The 20,044-nt window shown below is 49.2% G+C and overlaps 1 protein-coding gene across 1 annotated transcript; it reads right to left on the bottom strand.

Annotated features, from left to right (window-relative positions):
- Positions 1-4,438: 4,438 nt before the first annotated feature.
- On the bottom strand, positions 4,439-19,704 carry smg7 (SMG7 nonsense mediated mRNA decay factor). The gene is made up of 23 exons (XM_079214660.1): positions 19,613-19,704; positions 17,935-17,966; positions 15,395-15,512; positions 15,094-15,226; positions 14,821-14,986; positions 14,096-14,167; positions 13,579-13,729; positions 12,726-12,861; positions 12,484-12,634; positions 11,509-11,668; positions 11,358-11,428; positions 11,165-11,225; positions 10,284-10,403; positions 9,621-10,083; positions 9,236-9,377; positions 8,773-9,113; positions 8,255-8,521; positions 7,753-7,896; positions 6,625-6,751; positions 6,054-6,224; positions 5,793-5,963; positions 5,165-5,325; positions 4,439-4,950 (listed from the first exon to the last, which is right to left on the bottom strand). Exons 1-23 carry the CDS (start codon positions 19,636-19,638, stop codon positions 4,837-4,839), a joined length of 3,498 nt encoding a protein of 1,165 aa, XP_079070786.1. The 5' UTR covers positions 19,639-19,704; the 3' UTR covers positions 4,439-4,836.
- Between the last annotated feature and the right edge of the window lie 340 nt (positions 19,705-20,044).

Here is a 20,044-nt window from a genome sequence, read left to right as displayed (position 1 = left end):
ACAGGCGGCTGAGAGCGTGTTAGGTTTTTGTCAGGCTGTGTTGGATGTTCAGTCAACGTGGTAACCAACCCCACACGGTGTAAAAACCTGGTGCAAAAACCTCGGAGCTGCAGGAGGAAACAGCAGTGCGTCACCGCAGCACCCTGAGGTGCTAATCAGGTCATGATCACCACAAAGCTGAGTATTTATCCATATGTATCTGTCTAAATATTATGGAACATGACACAAGCTGTTGGACGAGGTGTACAAATGTTGGTGAACGATGTATTTGGATTGTAAATCCAGTATTAAACTGTTTTAAACCAGTAATACACCTGTATTACGCTGTATTAAACCAGTATTAAACTGTTTTAAACCAGTATTAAACTCTCCAGTACTCAGTATTCATCTCCTCCGCGAATCTCCACCTTAACAAGGTGGCGGAATTTGAGTGGCTCAGTGATCCTGGAGCTATGTTGTCTGGAGCATCAGCCCATGGTAGGGTCTCTCAAGGACAACAGGTCTCAGGGGAGAGCCCAGACTAAGAGCGGTTCAAAAAACGCTGACGGTTTGAAGCTACCAGGGAAACCGGGGCACCCTCCTGGAGCCAGACCCAGGAGGTGAACTCGTCGGCGAGCGTCTGGTTTTCCCCGGAGAACCATAGGGTCGCCTCCCTGCTGGGAGTAAGGCTCTGACTGTTGTTTGTGCTTATGCACCAAACAGCATTTCAGAGTATCCGGCCTTCTTGGAGTCGATGGGAGGGTCTTGGAAAGAGCGCCGCCTGCCGACTCCATATTTTCTCCTGGAGACTTCAACGCTTCAAAGACCTGGCAAGCCCAAACGTGTAGTGAGGGTGAACTGGGAACATCTGGCGGAGGATCCTGTCTGGGAGGTCTTCAACTTCCACCTCCGGAAGAACTTCTCACACATCCCGAGGGAGGCTGGGCACATGGAATCCGAGTGGACCGTGTTCAAACCTCTATTGTGAACACGGCCGCTAGGAGCAGTGGTCAGTAGGTCATTGGTGTCGTGGCAGCAACCTGAGAACCTGGTGGTGGGCACTAGGTGTGAGGGAAGCCTTCAAGCTGAAGAAGGAGGCCTTTTGGACCTGGTTGGACCAGGGGTCTCCTGAAGCAGCTGACAGATACCGGCAGGCCAGAAGGGTTAGGGCAGAAACTCGGACATGGGAGGAGTTCGGGGAGGCCATGGAGAAGGACTTCCTGTTGGCCTCAAGGAGGTTCTGGCAAACCATCCGACGGCTCAGGAAGGGAAAGCAGGGCCTACCCCAAGCTGTTCTCAGCGGGGGAGGGGGGCTTCTGACCCAGATGGGGACATCGTCAGGTGGTGGAAAGAGCACTTTAAGGAACTCCTAAACCCGGTCAACATGTCCCCTGGAGAGGGGGCAGCACCTGAAGACTTGGGGGTGGTTGCACCTATATCCCTGGAAGAGGCCACTAAGGTAGTCAGAAAGTTCCTTGGTGGCGTGGGGGGATGAGATCCTGAGATGCTGAAGGGGCTGTACGTTGTTGGGCTGTCATGGCTGACACGCCTCTTCAATGTCGCATGGGGTTCGGGAACAGTGCCCATGGACTGAAGACCTGGGTGGTAGTTCCCATCTTCAAGAAGGGGGACCGGAGAGTGTGAACTATCAGGGTCACACTGCTCAGCCTCCCGGGGAAAGCTTATGCCAGAATGCTGGAAAGGGGGCTCCTGGGTGCTGAAAGGAGGCTCCAGGGTGCTGAAAGGAGGCTCCAGGGTGCTGAAAGGAGGCTCCGACCTCTTGCCAAACCTCAGATTCAAGACGAGCAGTGCGGAATGCGTCCCGGACGCTGAACAGTGGACCAGCTCTTTACCCTCAAAGACTACTGTGGGGTCCTGGGAGTTTGCCCACAAATTAACCCAGTATTAGACTGTATTAAACCAGTATTAAACTGCTTTACACGAGTATAACAATGTATTAAACCAGTATTAGACTCTATTAAACCAGTATTAGACTGTATTAAACCAGTATTAGACTAATACTGGTTTAATAGTCTAATACTGGTTTAATAGAGTCTAATACTGGTTTAATACACTATTAAATCAGTATAACAACGTATTAAACCAGTATTAGACTGTATTAAATCAGTATTATACTCTATTAACCCAGTATTAGACTGTATTACACCAGTATTAAACAACCTTAAACTAGTATTGTATTACACCTATTAAACAGACTGAAACCTGCATTAAACCAGTATTAAACCGATTGAAACCAGTCTTAAGCAGCAGTCTCATAGTGAGTTGTGAAGCCTCTGTTTAATCCCCTCCTCCAGCAGGTTTTAGTGCAGAGTTAAGCCTGACTTGAGTCAGCGTGGTAGGTAGACACGGTGAGAAACCGTCGCACAAAAACATACAACGGTTTCTGGATGAAGACACTCGACAGCAGCTGAAGGCTTGAGGTTGTTTCTAATCAGCAGCCTGTGGTTCCTTTGAAGAGGAGAGGAGTCTATCTGATCGACCACAAGGTCATGTGACCACGGGGTCATGTGACCTGATGATCAGTCTCATCTGAGGCTACAACTTATATTAGCTTATATAAATACACATATAGTTTGTGTGTGTATATATATATATATATATATATAGCATATATATAGCATATATATATATACATACATATACACACACACACACACACACATACATCTGACCCAGAGGAATGAGGATGGAGCCGTGTGGAAGGAGAACATATTTACGTTTATTTAAAGGAACACAACCTCAGACGATAAAGACACTTCCCGTCAGAAACCTGCATCACAGCTCACATTCATAATATTTTATCTTTATTATTGTTCAAATACATTTGTAAATGCAACATGAAAAGCACAATCACAAGGAAAATAGACGCGTCTCTCTGAAGTCTGCTTTAATAAAACGCCCTCGAACGGGAAAATAAAAACATTCTTCTTCTCTTATTTTTTTTTATCCCTTCGGAACTAATCGGTGGTTTTGAAGGTAGAAACAAAACAAACATCGTTCTGCTGGTTTGAACCTGACAGGAAGTTACAGTCTAAACCCTCACTCCTGATTGGTCAACGGTCGCTCCCTCTGCTTCCCGATTGGCTGTGCGCCAAAACCAGGGACCGACAGGAAGTGAGACCGCAGAAATAAAAGCCCCGAACCTCTCGCGAAGCCTTCCGGAAAACTGTTTTAACGAGAACATTGGAAGCTTTACGGGCGAACGAACCAAACGGGAAGAGAGCGGCTCGTCGGTTCACCAAAACATCTGATGCTTTTCTCTGGTTTTACATTTCACCGGTGATCAAAACACGACGAGCCATTTTAATGTTAAAAAAATCAATTTTTTCTGACCGACGTTACTTCTACGAGCTTCTGAAACGTGATTATTTTATTTAACGACTTTAACGAGAAAGACGGGTCGTCACTTCCTATCTCCGGAGGCTTCAAACAATCGGCGTACAGGTGGAGCCGCCCTAGTGGTCATGGTGAGAAACATAGTGGGGACGTCCAGCCAGCGACCTGTACACACACCTGGACACACACACACACACCTGTACACACACCCGTCTGCCTGCCCGGGCGGACAGACAGCAGACGCCGCGCTGCTTTAAAACTAGTAAAAAAAGGCAGAACAGGAACACAAAGAAAGAGTAAATGCAGGTTAAGTAAGCGAGCAGAGAGACTTCTCGTCTTCTTTTCTTTCGTTACGTAAAGAAACAACAGGAAGAAGAAAGAGGAAGAGAACCCCCAAAATATTCAAGCAGGAAGCTAAGAGACAAACTGTGTCGAGGAGCTACGAACTAATCACTAAGTACAGTCGTTGGTTTTTCTTCTTCTCTCGACACTAACGGTAGAACTATCCCCAAGTCTGTGTGTGTGTGTGTGTGTGACTGTGTGTGTGATAGACTGAGCGTGTGTGTGTGTGTGTGTGTGAGAGACTGTGCGTGTGTGTGTGAGTGTGTGTGTGTGTGTGTGTGTGTGTGTGTGTGTGTGTGTGTGTGTGTGTGTGTGTGTTCCCTTCTTCTTCTTCTGTCCTTCCCGTGACGTCTCCACGCGTCTCGTCCCGCCGTCGAGGCCTCCAGGCTCCGCCCCCAAAAGAAAAGGAGGAGGGGCCAGCAGAGCGCTGGGTCCAGGTGGTCCAGGTGGTCCAGGTGGCTTCGCAGAATCCAGTCCAGTCCTGGTTCTGACAACGGCCGCCGTGAAAGTCCAAACTCTGGCGGAATATACGGATTCATATATTTAAACAGCTGGATGTCCTTCACTCCACCAACAAGCTCCTCTTCCTCCTCCTCCTCCTCCTCCTCCTCCTCACTAATGCAAATGAATGGAGCGATCAGAAAGTCTATTTGACCCCCCCAGGTGCTTCACCTGTTCTCCCCCCCTGAATCCGACCACCGCCCCGTTCTTCCGACCCTCCGGTGTCAGTCTGCGGCTGCGAAGACGCTAAAAACGGCGCTCCGGCGGACCGAGCCGACCTCCGGGAGGCGGGGTTGTATTTTTTATTTCGTCCCAGAGAAAGAGGAAGTCCTTCCAGGTGGCGTCTTGCCCAGAAAACAAAGAGGGGGGTGAAGTGGGGGTTTGATCCTCAATGTTCAGATTCCCGGCGGTGGCGTGGCGCCGCGGACCCTTTCCGGTCCAGGAGGGGCGTCACCCTCGAGGGGGGGGGTGGTGGGGGCAGGGCCTCGTGGTGGTGGGCGTCGCCTCCCCCAGCCGCCACCCCTTTTCTCGCCGGTTTAATTTTTCCCATTTTAGTCGGAGCTCGTCTTCGTCAAACTTCTTATTTTCCTCCCGGTGGGTTTTTTATTTTCCTGCGTTGACGTTCCGGACACTAAAGCGCCGCCTCGTGCCGGCTGTTCAGTGCGGCGGGTTCATGGCGCCGTGGCCGCGCTGCTGCTTCTGCTTCTGCTGCAGCAGCAGCTGCTCCAGGGCCGACGGGCCCGGCTGCATCATGGAGCTGGACCAGATGGACTGTGGGGGAGGGGCAGAGGGTTAGCATGAGGGATAGCATTTGGGTTTGAGGGGTAGCATGAGCGGTAGCATGAGGGGTAGAACGAGGGGTAGCATGAGGCTAATCCTGTTTGACCTCTATTCATAAATACATACATCATCAAGTGTGTGTGTGTGTCTCTGAGTGAGAGTGTCTCTGAGTGTGTGTGTGTGTGTGTGTGTGTGTGTGACGGACCTTGAGGCTGTCGAGCAGCACGGTGGAGGACGACTCCTCCATCGGAGACTCCTGATTGGTCCAGGAGCTGCCGGTCGGCCCGGCCTGGTGCCAGCTGGTGTCTGAGGCTGCAGAGGACGCTGCAGCCGGCAGGTAGTCCAGTCCGAACCCGCTGACCGCTCCTAGACCACAACCACAAAGATCCCCGTTAATCAAACTCTCTGAACCCAGCCCCTCTGGATCCTTATGAACCTCTGGATCCTCATGACCCGATTCTCTGGATCTATATGACCCTCTGGATCCTCATGACTCTCTGAACCTCGTCCCTCTGGATCCTCATGACCCGACCCTCTGGTTCCTCATGACCATCTGGATCCATATGACCCTCTGGATCCTCATTACCTGTCCCTCTGGATCCTTATGAACCTCTGGATCCTCATGACCCGATCCTCTGGATCTATATGACCCTCTGCATCCTCACGACCCTCTGGATCCTCATGACTCTCTGAACCCCGTCCCTCTGGATCCTCATGACCTGACCCTCCGGATCCTCATGACCCTATCCTCTGGATCTATATGACCCTCTGAACCCGATCCTTCTGGACCCCCTGAACCCTCAGAACCCTCTTGACCCTGTCCCCCGCCTCACCGGTCTTGTCGGCCTTCCAGCGGTCCACCATCCTGCGGTCCCGGCTGTCTGGCGTGCCGATGGGCCCGAAGTTGGAGAAGGGCACGGCCCCGTGGTTGTGCGTGGGCGGGGAGGACGGCAGGCTGCTGGGGTTGGAGGAGTGAGGGGATTGGCTGGCCGGGGTGGAGTGATCTGCCAATCAGATTACAGCAAGGTTTTCACTGACCACACCCCTAAATATGAATAGAATAATATGAGTAGAACGTGCCGTTGTACGCGTACCTGAGCTGGCCGGGAGGGACGGGGACCAGGGGGTCCCCTCGAACAGGGAGTACAGGGACGGCTCCTGGTGCATCATGGGAGCGTCGGGCTTGGAGCCGGGCGGCAGGTTCTTGCCGTAGGCCTGACTGAAGATGCTGTTCTGGTTGTACTCCTGCACACAGACAATGTGGGCTATTGAATCCAGGACATGCTTTTTACCACGATCAAGAGAAATGTAAAAGAACTCCACACACGAGAATCATTTCAACATATTTACTTATCAAGAACAAATCTGAGTTGACAAAGTCAGGGTTCATACACATTTTGACCCGTGGATTTCCATGATGATTTTAAACCAAATTTCATGAATTTCCATGACTTTAAACCAAATTTCCATGACCAAACATTTAGTGAAATCTGGGTGTAAACATGAAAAAGTGAGAAAATTTTGTATTTAAACAAACAATGAGAATACAAAGCATACAGTAAACCTTAAACGACGTTTCTACAATCTGAATCTCAGACCCGTAAAAGCAGCACATGCACATTGAGTGTTTGAATAGAGCTCTACTCTGCCACCTGGTGGCTGAACAGTGTAACGCAGGTGGAGACGCTCTGACCTGCATGGGGAACCCAGAGATGGGCAGCAGAGTCGACGGCGGGGGGGCGACCTCAGGCCCGCTCTCCATCCTGGTCTCCATCCTGGTCTGGCTGGGCAACTGCAGGGGCGGGACCAGGACATGTATGTTATGTGCTATACATACATGTTATACATGCATCTATATGTTCACATGATGCACGTCAGTGTTTCCAGTTGCTTCAATGTAAAACCTCCAGATCCAGATTATTAATTATACAAAATATTTCAGTAAAACATTAAAAATCCTAAATGTTATAGTAATGCTAACGTTACTAGCTCTCCTCCTGTTGGTTCTCCATTAGCGGTGCTGCTAACATTACTAGCTAACGTTACTAGCTCTCCACCTGTTGGTTCTTTGTTAGCGGTGCTGCTAATGTTACTAGCTCTCCTCCTGTTGGTTCTCCATTAGCGGTGCTGCTAACGTTACTAGCTCTCCTCCTGTTGGTTCTCCATTAGCGGTGCTGCTAACATTACTAGCTAACGTTACTAGCTCTCCACCTGTTGGTTCTTTGTTAGCGGTGCTGCTAATGTTACTAGCTCTCCTCCTGTTGGTTCTCCATTAGCGGTGCTGCTAACGTTACTAGCTCTCCTCCTGTTGGTTCTCCATTAGCGGTGCTGCTAACATTACTAGCTAACGTTACTAGCTCTCCACCTGTTGGTTCTTTGTTAGCGGTGCTGCTAACATTACTAGCTCTCCTCCTGTTGGTCTAAACACTGATTGGTTGTTTACAAAGTCACATGATCAGAGACTAGAGAAACAGCCATGATGTCCTGATCACATGTTCTACTGATCACATGATCTACTGATCACATGTTTTCTTGGATACTGGAGGAGAGCCTTTATTTACTCTGTGATGTGGCTGTTGGACTGTGAGGGGTCCGAACTGATCAGGATCATAAGGACCTGTTACTCCTCTAGAAGCAACATATTTAATGGAACCGAGTTTCGCTTGGCAAATTAAATGATGTGAGAAACGACAATAACCCGAGCAGGGAGATACTAATCCCAAGACTCAGTGTGACTATAGGTCTGGTGGGGTCAGAGGTCAGGGTGTTGAGGCAGAAGACAGGACTACATACAAATATACTGGGACCAGGAGCCGAGCTCAGAGGACCCGCCAAGGCCTGGAAGAAATCAGGAGGCTTAGAAAAGACGAGCTCCTCCTCCTCCTCAAAGTCCACTAGAGTTTTTAACAGGTCGGGAGGTAGAAGAGGCTTGTTGTCCTGCTGACAGAGGAAGAGGAGGAGGAGGAGGAGGAGGAAGGAGAGAGGGGGTGAATAAAAGAAGAGAAAGAAGGAAAGAAGTAAGACGGAGCTGGAAAGAAGGAAAGTTGTGCTTCACAGCATCATTCAGCCTCTCATGCGCACATTAATATTGTTGAGGATCTATCTCTATTCTGTCTATTGTCTCTGCTCTATTCTGTCTATTGTCTCAGCTCTATTCTGTCTATTGTTCCAGCTCACAGAATTAATTCACAATCTCAAAAGTTGGAAAAGAAAAAGAAGCAGACAGAAAAGCAGCAGGACCTCCTCCTCCTCCTCCTCCTCCTCCTCCTCCTCCCTTCTTCCTCCTCCTCCTCACCTCAAAGGGGGGCCCCCGGGGCCCGCCGCTGGATCCGTCCTGCTCGAGGCCCAGGCCCCCCGGCGGGGCCCTCTTCATGCGGTCCCCCATCAGACCGTCCCCCATGCGGTAGGCGGGCTCCCAGTAAAAGTCCTGCATGTTGACGGCGGGGAACTTGAGCTTGAGGGGGTCCAGATAGAAGGCCTGCTGCTGGGACTGCTTCAGGGGCATCGGGATCTTCTGGGCCTGGCTCCACATGGGAGCCGGTTGATCCTGGACCTGCATGTACTGCTGGAGACACACATGTTCACTGAGCGGAGCCTGAACGCATCATGAGAACGTTATCATTTACCTTCAGCCAGTACTCGTGTTCACTGAGCGGAGCCTGAAGGCATCATGAGAACGTTATCATTTACCTTCAGCCAGTACTCGTGTTCACTGAGCGGAGCCTGAAGGCATCATGAGAACGTTATCATCTACCTTCAGCCAGTACTCGTGTTCACTGAGCGGAGCCTGAAGGCATCATAAAGCACACTGACCTGCTGCAGACCAGGGTGGTGCGGTGGACTCTTGGCCATCCCGACCTGCTGGACCGGTTTGGTGGGAGACTGCTGGCTCATGGCCTGCTGCACCTGCAGCTGGACCGACTGCTGGTTCATAGGTCCCGGGCCCGAGGCCCCCGGAGCCTGACCCGGACCAGGCCCGGAGGGCCTCTGCTGACTGTAGGGGATGTGGGACGGCTTCCCAGCCTGGGAGTGGACGCCCGGCTGCAGGAAGGGCCCGGGGACGGGCACGCCGCCGGAGAAGGTAAAGCCCGGGTTCACCTGGAGGCCCGGGAACCCCACGGGGGGCGGGATCACGTAGGCCGAGGGCGGGAAACCTGCAGGGACCAATCAGACTGCTGCTCACTGGGGGCACGGACTAAACCACTGGAGCACCTTTAGGGGTCATCCTTTTGAAAGTTTATATATAAACAGTGTGTGTGTGTCTGTCTGTGTGTACCTGGCCTGCTGGGCAGTGGTGGGAAGGCTCCAGGATGGTGGATGGGGATGAACTGGGAGGAGCAGCTGGTCTGGGTCTGAGCCACGGGGGTCTTTTTGGCCTCGCTCACCGGAGTCTTCCTCAGCTCTGTCTGCGCCTTCACCTGAAGGAGAGGAAGACAAGTCATCTTCATCATCATCTTCATGATCGGGGTGTGTGTGTGTGTCTCTGTGTGAGTGTCTGCATGTGTGTGTGTGTGTGTGTGTGTGTGTGCGCGTGTGTCTGCATGTGCATGTGGGTCTGCATATGTGTGTGTGTGCATGTATGTATATATGTATGCGTGTGTGCGTGTGTGTGTGTGTGTGTGTGTCTCCTCAGGTAGATGAAGATGACTCGTCTTCTCTACCTGTTTCCCTGCGTCTCCGCCGCTCTTCTCGTAGCCGCTCTTCTTGGGCTCGCTCTTCCTCTTGCCGTCCCTCCTAGGCTCCGCCCTCCCGGCGGCGGGCCCCGCCCCCTTGGCCTGCTGGTCCCGGCGCTCCTTGCCGCTGTCCTTTAGGTGGCTGCTGCGTGCCGGCGCCGACTCACGGCCCGGCTCCCTGGGCTTGATGTTCTCCTTGAAGGTGACGACGGGCCGCTCGCCGCCGTCGGGCCACGAGCTCTGCGTCTTGCCCGCGGACAGCACCGACTTCAGGCCGGAGGAGGAGGCGAGGCCAACGCCACCGCCGGCGTTGTCGTTGGCCGCCTGCTCGCCGTTGGACGACTCCTGCAGCACCGGAGCCTCCTTCTCCTGCGGCTCCTCCACCGCCTGCTCCGGGATGTCGGTGATGAAGACGAGGAGGCCGTCCTCGCTCGCCCTGCAGCGGATCAGCCTGCGAGAGAGAGAGAGAAAGTGACGACGGCTTTAACACATGAAGCATGGACTTCTATACAACCAGAGGAGTCGCCCCCTGGAGGTCAGGAGAGAGAATGCAGCTTAAACACATGACGCTTCAGCTTCTCCTTAAAGAACCGGAGGTTCCTGAAGGCAACACAAAGAGATCACATGACTTTCCTGGTGACGGACACTCACCCCGGCTGGTTGTCGGCGACCCATTTGCCGAGGCTGATGAGTCTCTGATGCCGAGTGTGGACCGGCAGGCCGTCCCTGTCCACCAGGATGCCCTGGTGACCTTTAGTGAAGTCCAGGGACCTGAAACACAGCAGACATGAAACATGGAAACACCGGACCCCCGGACCAGGACTTAAAACTCGTTCAGCACCGGCCCGTTTCGCCTCTTTTTCCGCAAAAAAAAAAGGGTGTTTTAAAAAAAACGGCCACTTGCGTATCTCCTCAACCACATAGTCGATAAAATTCATTAAAATTGCTAAAATACCGTAACTCTTGTGAGATGATGGCTGTGGTTTAAAAACAACATGTAAATCGTTAGGTTTAATTATTTACGTGAACTCCCTTATTTGCTGTGATGATCTTAACGTTTCACTAAAACCTTTATAAGTAGGCACATGAGGAAACAGCTGATCAGTTTGAGACTAGGCTCGACTGGATCAGACACTGTCTTGGGGGTCATTCTTCCATTTGTGAACCGAAAAACACGTTTTTTTTTACTGAATATGCTTCCTAACATGCCAATGCTTTCCTGGATTGTGTTTATTGTTACAGATGTTGATGCTTTAGGTCTTAATCTTTCAAAAAATGTGCACTATTAGTCTGTGGGTTGTCGTACAATACTTGTTTTTAAACTCAGGAGTTTGAGGACTCCTTTTTGATCCATTCATGCTGGGTGTTTATAGTTATGATCACAATATCTTTTAAAAGTCATTTTCTTTTTTGTAGACATACATTTTTTTTCCAAGACTTTGCTGAACAAATACATACAATAAACACAAGTATTGGAATTAATTTGGGGTTCCTACAACGACTCAAACACAGGGGAAAAGAGGCGGGAGTACCTCAGAGCGGGCCGGAGCGCCAGGAAACCCTGCAACTCAAACTCCTCTGGAAGGGGTGTCGCTGTGGAGAAAACAAGTACACCTTGAGCTGCAGACATCTGACGTACAAACCCTCACAGAAAGAGCAACTGTTATTCCGGAGAGACTCCAGGAACCTGGACTCTGAAGAGAACTCGGATCAGAGCTCATCTACCTGAGGAGCAGGACACGTCGTCCTCTTTGGGCTGGAAGCCGTTGAGGATGGAGACCAGCCAGGGCCAGACACTGAGGGACAGGAAGACGAAGGGTTAAACCTCCTGCCAGAGACCAGCAAGAGGCACTCAGACCCCCGGCCCCAGACTTACTGCTGCCGCTGGTCCACCGCGGCCTCTGGGAACACGCTGGGCCTCAGCTTCAGCCAGTCCAGGGACACTTTGATGGCCGGCAGAGGACACTCGCCCATGATCTCCTCGCCTCGCTTCTTGTTGAGCAGAGCTCGGCTGCACATGACGCCCAGGAAGGACACTGGAGGGGACAGGAAGTCAAACACCATGAACATCTGTCTGCTTGAGGTACTTTCACTGTAAAGTATTATTATGTTGAGGATTGGGTTATGTAAAGTACGAGTTCTTCTCTTTTTTTGCTTTTCTAAGTATTTTTCATTCTAAGTTCTTATAATTTTCTCTTTATGCATTATAACTAAATTGTTGAGTGAAATAGTATTTTATCACGATGCATTATAACTAAATTGCTTTAAGTGAAATAGTCTTATATAACAATGCATTATAAATTGTTTTAAGTAAAATGATCTTTTATCACGATGCATTATAACTAATTGTTTTGAATGAAATAGTCTTTCTATCATGCTGCATGATGCTAATTTGCATTTACATTTTAATGACATTTATATATGGTCATAGTGGATAGTATCCTGTTGTAGACGGAAGACAGGTCTAAATATGGTCCTGCTGTTTATCAGCTGACCTTGAGTAGCTTTTGCAGCTGCAACCACAAAAACACGCTATTGAGCGCGTGACCAAGGTCAAAGCAGATCGTAATCACACACACCTGTTACTCCCACGCACTTATATATACTGTGATAACTGCGCACTTCTTCAGTTCCTCTTGGGATCTGTCCCTGAGATGGAACCACTCGGTTTGAGAAATCAAACCGAGACTTTCACACTTGTAATTACTGGTAATTGTTTCTAAGAGCTGAGGGGATTTTCTCCAAGACAAAAAAGAAGGCTCTCCTTACACGGCTGGCGTAAGGAGTAGGCGCTCCCCCTAGGTTAAGACCAGGTCAGGGCCGTCCCGTTACAATTATGATTATGACTCACTGAAGAGGCCCAGCAGCTGGAACCAGCTGGTCTGCTGCTCGCTGCTGAAGTCCTGCTGGTCCTGGTCTCGGAGCTGGTGCAACCCGAACAGGTTGATGACGGTGAGGTGGACCAGCTGCTGGGAGCTGAAGGCCTTCTGCAAGATCAGCCTCTACACACACACACACACACACACACATAGAGAATCATCACCCAGCCTCAGAGCCCCTGGCGGCCTCACCAGTGCCTCCTGCAGGCCTCACCTGGAACTGCTCCTCCAGCCGCTCCCTCAGCAGCTGCAGCTGGTCCAGGCTCTTGCTCAGGTACACGTGGCCGTGGAACTTGATGAAGGCCCTGATGAAGTCCGGCACGCTCCACCTGGGCTTCACCTCATCACGGCTGCAGCGACACGGAGAGAGGTCACCACTGAGGTCAACATAAAGTAGAGCCGGTCTCCTCCTGGTCACACTAACTAGAGCTGGTCACCTCCTAGTCACACTAACTCGAGCTGGTCTCCTCCTGGTCACACTAACTAGAGCTGGTCAGCTCCTGGTCACACTAACTAGAGCTGGTCACCTCCTAGTCACACTAACTAGAGCTGGTCAGCTCCTGGTCACACTAACTAGAGCTGGTCAGCTCCTGGTCACACTAACTAGAGCTGGTCACCTCCTGGTCACACTAACTAGAGCTGGTCAGCTCCTGGTCACACTAACTAGAGCTGGTCAGCTCCTGGTCACACTAACTAGAGCCGGTCTCCTCCTGGTCACACTAACTAGAGCTGGTCACCTCCTAGTCACACTTACTCGAGCTGGTCTCCTCCTGGTCACACTAACTAGAGCTGGTCAGCTCCTGGTCACACTAACTAGAGCTGGTCACCTCCTAGTCACACTAACTAGAGCTGGTCACCTCCTGGTCACACTAACTAGAGCTGGTCACCTCCTGGTCACACTAACTAGAGCTGGTCAGCTCCTGGTCAAACTAACTAGAGCTGGTCACCTCCTGGTCACACTAACTAGAGCTGGTCAGCTCCTGGTCACACTAACTAGAGCTGGTCACCTCCTGGTCAGACTAACTAGAGCTGGTCACCTCCTGGTCAGACTAACTAGAGCTAGTCACCTCTCCAGAGCCTTGGTCAGCGCCTTCTGCAGGTTGGTGGAGGCTGCTGGGAAGGGGAACTTGACGGCGATGCTGCGGCAGTAGTAGAAGATGGTGGTGAGGTGGTCTCCTTTAGAGGAGGCCAGGATGGCCAGCTGGTTGTACGGCTGCCCTGCAGAGCCACAGAGGAGCGTCACTCCGGACACGGGGGAACTACAAACATGGCGGCACGTTGCAAAGACACAGGGAGGAACTACAAACATGGTGGCACGTTGCAAAGACACAGGGAGGAACTACAAACATGGTGACATGTTGCAAAGACACAGGGAGGAACTAAAAACATGGCGACACGTTGCAAAGACACTACGAACATGACAGCATGTTGCAAAGACACGGGAGGAACTACAAACATGGTGGCACGTTGCAAAGATACTACAAACATGGCGGCATGTTGCAATGACATGGGAGGAACTACAAACATGGTGGCATGTTGCAGAGACAGGGGGATGAACTACAAACATGGCGGCATCAGACTTACCGTTGGACGGGACCAACTGAGCGGCATGCCGGTAGTACGACTCCGCCTGGCTGGTCTGGTTCCGGTAACGCGCTGAAAGGAGGACAGGACATGTGGTCATGAGATGCTAACACAGGGTCATGAGACGTTAACACGTGGTCATGAGACATGTGGTCATGAAATTCTAACAGGTGGTCATGAGACACGTGGTCATGAGACGTTAACATGTGGTCATGAGATGCTAACACGTCGTCATGAGACGCTAACACGTCGTCATGAGATGCTAACACGTCGTCATGAGACGCTAACACGTGGTCATGAGACGTTAACACGTGGTCATGAGATGCTAACACGTCGTCATGAGACGCTAACACGTCGTCATGAGACGCTAACACGTGGTCATGAGACGCTAACACGTGGTCATGAGACGTTAACACGTGGTCATGAGATGCTAACACGTGGTCATGAGATGCTAACACGTCGTCATGAGACATGTGGTCATGAGATGCTAACACGTGGTCATGAGACACATGGTCATGAGACGCTAACACGTGGTCATGAGACGCTAACACGTGGTCATGAGACCCTAACACGTGGTCATGAGACGCTAACAAGTGTTAGCGTCTCATGACCACGTGTTAGCATCTCATGACTACGCGTCTCATGACCACGTGTTAGCGTCTCATGACCATGTGTCTCATGACCATGTGTCTCATGACCACACAGGACCCAGCTGCAGGACTCACCTATGTCCCCCAGATGGACCAGGCAGTGCTGGCAGACGTAGGAGCAGCTGCTGGGCTGAGGTGTCACCATGGCTCCACCCACTTTGCTGCTGATGATGCCGAGCTGAGAAGACTTGACCCGACATGGCAGCTCCACGCTGAACACTGTGCACAGCTCTTGTAGCAGCTGGAGGAGGAAGAGACAAGTTTCATCGACCAATGAAGCGGATTCTGAACCTGAACCCATGTGGACCTGGTCCTGTGGGTCCTGCGGGTCCTGCACCAGGAGCTCACCTGTGTGTAGAACCCGCTGGCGGCCTCCAGGAACAGGGACAGGTTGGCCTGCACCTCGCTGCGGTGCGGGTTGGCCCGGTTCTTGGCCTGGCTCTGCAGCGTGGTGATCTGGTTCTTAAACGCATGGTTCCACCTGCACAGGAAGGGGAGGGCCATCAACAGGAAGAGGAGGGGCATCAACACAGAGAGAGAGAGAGAGAGAGAGAGAGAGAGAGACAGAGACAGAGACAGAGAGACAGAGACAGAGACAGAGAGATGGAGAGAGATGAAGAGAGAGAGACAGACAGAGAGAGACACTTACAAGTCCTGCTCCACCTTCTTGTCCAGAGCGTACTCCAGGTCGGTCACCAGCATCTTCTGGTACAGATCCTGCAGCGCCTGCCGGGACGTCCACACCTCTGCTGCCGCGAGCTTAGAGTCTGACACACACACACACACTGAGCTTAGAGTCTGACACACACACACACACTGAGCTTAGAGTCTGACACACACACACACACTGAGCTTAGAGTCTAACACAACACAACACACACACTGAGCTTAGAGTCTAACACAACACACACACACACTGAGCTTAGAGTCTAACACAACACACACACACACACACACTGAGCTTAGAGTCTAACAACACACACACACAGTGCGCTTAGAGTCTAACACACACACACACTGAGCTTAGAGTCTAACACACACACTGAGCTTAGAGTCTAACAACACACACACACACTGAGCTTAGAGTCTAACACAACACACACACACTGAGCTTAGAGTCTAACAACACACACACACACTGCGCTTAGAGTCTAACACACAACACACACTGAGCTTAGAGTCTAACACACACACTGAGCTTAGAGTCTAACAACACACACACAAACACTGAGCTTAGAGTCTAACACAACACACACACACACACACACTGAGCTTAGAGTCTAACAACACACACACACACTGCGCTTAGAGTCTAACACACAACACACACACTGAGCTTAGAGTCTAACACAACACACACACACTGAGCTTAGAGTCTGACACACACACACACACTGAGTTTAGAGTCTGACACACACACACACACACACACACTGAGTTTAGAGTCTGACACACACACACACACACTGAGCTTAGAGTCTAACACACAACACTCACACTGAGCTTAGAGTCTAACACAACACACACACACTGAGCTTAGAGTCTGACACACACACACTGAGCTTAGAGTCTGACACACACACACACACACACACACTGAGCTTAGAGTCTAACACAACACACACACACACACACACTGCGCTTAGAGTCTAACACACAACACACACTGAGCTTAGAGTCTAACACACAACACACACACTGAGCTTAGAGTCTAACACAACACACACACACTGAGCTTAGAGTCTGACACACACACACTGAGCTTAGAATCTGACACACACACACACACACACACACACTGAGCTTAGAGTCTAACACAACACACACACACACACACACACTGCGCTTAGAGTCTAACACACAACACACACTGAGCTTAGAGTCTAACACACAACACACACACTGAGCTGAGAGTCTAACACAACACACACACACACTGAGCTTAGAGTCTAACACAACACACACTGAGCTTAGAGTCTAACACAACACACACACACTGCGCTTAGAGTCTAACACACAACACACACACTGAGCTTAGAGTCTAACACAACACACACACACTGAGCTTAGAGTCTGACACACACACACACACACTGAGTTTAGAGTCTGACACACACACACACACACACACACACACTGAGTTTAGAGTCTGACACACACACACACACACTGAGCTTAGAGTCTAACACACAACACTCACACTGAGCTTAGAGTCTAACACAACACACACACACTGAGCTTAGAGTCTGACACACACACACTGAGCTTAGAGTCTGACACACACACACACACACACACACTGAGCTTAGAGTCTAACACAACACACACACACACACACACTGCGCTTAGAGTCTAACACACAACACACACTGAGCTTAGAGTCTAACACACAACACACACACTGAGCTTAGAGTCTAACACAACACACACACACACTGAGCTTAGAGTCTGACACACACACACTGAGCTTAGAATCTGACACACACACACACACACACACACTGAGCTTAGAGTCTAACACAACACACACACACACACACACTGCGCTTAGAGTCTAACACACAACACACACTGAGCTTAGAGTCTAACACACAACACACACACTGAGCTGAGAGTCTAACACAACACACACACACACTGAGCTTAGAGTCTAACACAACACACACTGAGTTTAGAGTCTAACACACAACACACACTGAGCTTAGAGTCTAACACAACACACACACACACTGAGGTTAGAGTCTAACACAACACACACACTGAGTTTAGAGTCTAACACACAACACACTCTGAGCTTAGAGTCTGACACACAACACACACACACTGAGCTTAGAGTCTGACACAAGACACACTACTATGACCTCACTACTCACTACTATGACCTCACTACTCCACTACTATGACCTCACTACTACACTACTATGACCTCACTACTCACTACTATGACCTCACTCATAACTATTATGACCTCACTACTACACTATGACCTCACTACGCACTACTATGACCTCACTACTACACTATTATGACCTCACTACGCACTACTATGACCTCACTACTCACTACTACACTACCAGTTGAGAACCACTAAACTACAGACCATCTGTTGTTCAAAGGTCTTTGTCTCTGACCAGTTTGGTGAGAACATCTGGATGTTGGAGGTGATGGAGCATGATGGTGCAGACCTACCTGTCATGTCCGCCTTGAGGGCCTCTGCCTGTCTGTTGGGTGTAAACAGAGAGGAGGTGGTTAGACGCTCCATCAGGAAACACTTCCCTCATGAACCCTAAAGTAAGACGAGTGACGCAGCACAGTTACCATCTTACAGCTAGCCACACACCTGACAGCGATGCTGCCATTGTTTAACACATTCACCGGCTCATATAATACGTGGACGAGAGGACATGGCGTTGATGTTGGGCTCAGACTACTTCCTGGATCCAACATGCGATGAAACACAAAAAAACATCAAAACAAACCTGCCAGCGAGCGACTAGACGAGCTGGTAATCTAACACTAAGTTAAGAACCGGACGGGAGGCGGAGCTAAAGAACCCACATGTTAAAATGATGTTATGATATTATGTGATGTTATTATGATGTCAACATGTTATATTATTATAATGTTAATATGTGATGTATTCTGGTGTTATTATGATATTATGTGATGTTATTAGGTGCTGCTATTATGATATTATGTGATGTTATTATGATGTCAATGTGCTGATAATATAATGTTAACATGATGTTAATATGTCATATTAATCTAATGTCAATATGTGATGTATTGTGATGTTAATATGTGATGTTATAATAATAATAATAACTTTATTTCTAAAGCACCTTTAAAAACAAAGTTCACAAGGCGCTCTACAGAGAAGGAAAGCATAGTCATAACTTAAAACTTAAACAAAAAGGACCATAAAGGCAATGAATACAACAAAACCAAACTAATAACCAACAAGAGCAAAAAACAAACAAATAATGGAAATATACAAACAAAAACAGGTTATTATGCTGTTATTATGATATTATGTGATGTTTATTATGATGTTATGATGTAAATAAGGGATGTTATTATATTATGTGATGTTATTATGATGATGTTTTTATAATATTATGATGTCAATGTGCTGATAATATGATGTCAACATGATGTCAATATGTCATATTATTCTAATGTTAATATGTGATGTTATTATGATGTGAATATGATATTATGTGATGGTGTTATGATGTTAATATGTGATGTTATTGATAATATAATGATAGTATGTTAATGTGATGTTAATATATAATGATAATATGGCGTTATAATAATGTGAATATAATGTCTATGATAATATAATTACAGCATGTTAATATTGTGTTATTACATAATGAAAATATGATAGTATGTGATGTCGATAATATAACGTCAATATAAGGTTAATATGATTCTATCGTGATATTATTATAATGATACTAGACATACGCAGAAAGCCATGCTAATGCTAACTAGCAATAACACAGCCCCTCGTCTGGGGCTGTGTTATTGCTAGTTAGCATTAGCATGGCCTTTAAACCTTCTGAACGGAGAGCCGACCCCAGCAGAGTCCGAGCCGCGGGCCGCTCGGCCCCGGTAACCGTCGCGCGAGATCCCGCTGACCGGTTACACGGCGCGTTTGTTGACGCGCGGCAGCTAACCGAGCTACCGAGCTAGCTAGCTAACCGAGCTAACCGAGCTAGCCGCAGCGCGAGCTAGCCCAAACAAAACAACACACCTGTCGGGGCTGCGCGGCGTGAACAACACCCGTTTCCGGTCAAACAGCGCGAGCCAGGCCCGCGTGCACACCCGGTCCGCGTGGACCCCGCGCCGCGGGACTTACCGGAGGAACGAGGCGCAGAGGTTCATCCTGATCCGGATCGCCGGTCTCTCAGACGACGACTGGTCCAGAAGCTAACGCTCCTCCCGCCGCCATGTTGTTCCTGTCTGACCCAGGGAGGGGGTGGGAGGGAGGAGGAGGAAGAGGGTATAATAGAGACGTGTAGAGGAATTACGTTATATATATAGTTATTGCTTTTTATTATTATTATTATTATTTGTGTATTTATTTTGTATTTATTTATTTGTTCTACCTTTTTTTTTTACTGGGTATTACTTATTAATAATACTTGTTTATTATACTATGTCTATGACTAATAAAGGAATACGGTGTCTAACCTTCTTTTAGGAATGACAACATCAATAATAATAACTCTTCTGCAGTGGAGTCTGAGTGTTTTGGTCTTTGTACCACACGGTGTACTTTAGATTGTTG

This window comes from Taurulus bubalis, assembly GCF_910589615.1.
Source record: "Taurulus bubalis genome assembly, chromosome: 1".
NCBI classification, from domain to species: Eukaryota; Metazoa; Chordata; class Actinopteri; order Perciformes; family Cottidae; genus Taurulus; species Taurulus bubalis.
Note: the sequence above shows the minus strand (reverse complement) of the source record. Positions and strands in the feature narration are given on the sequence as shown.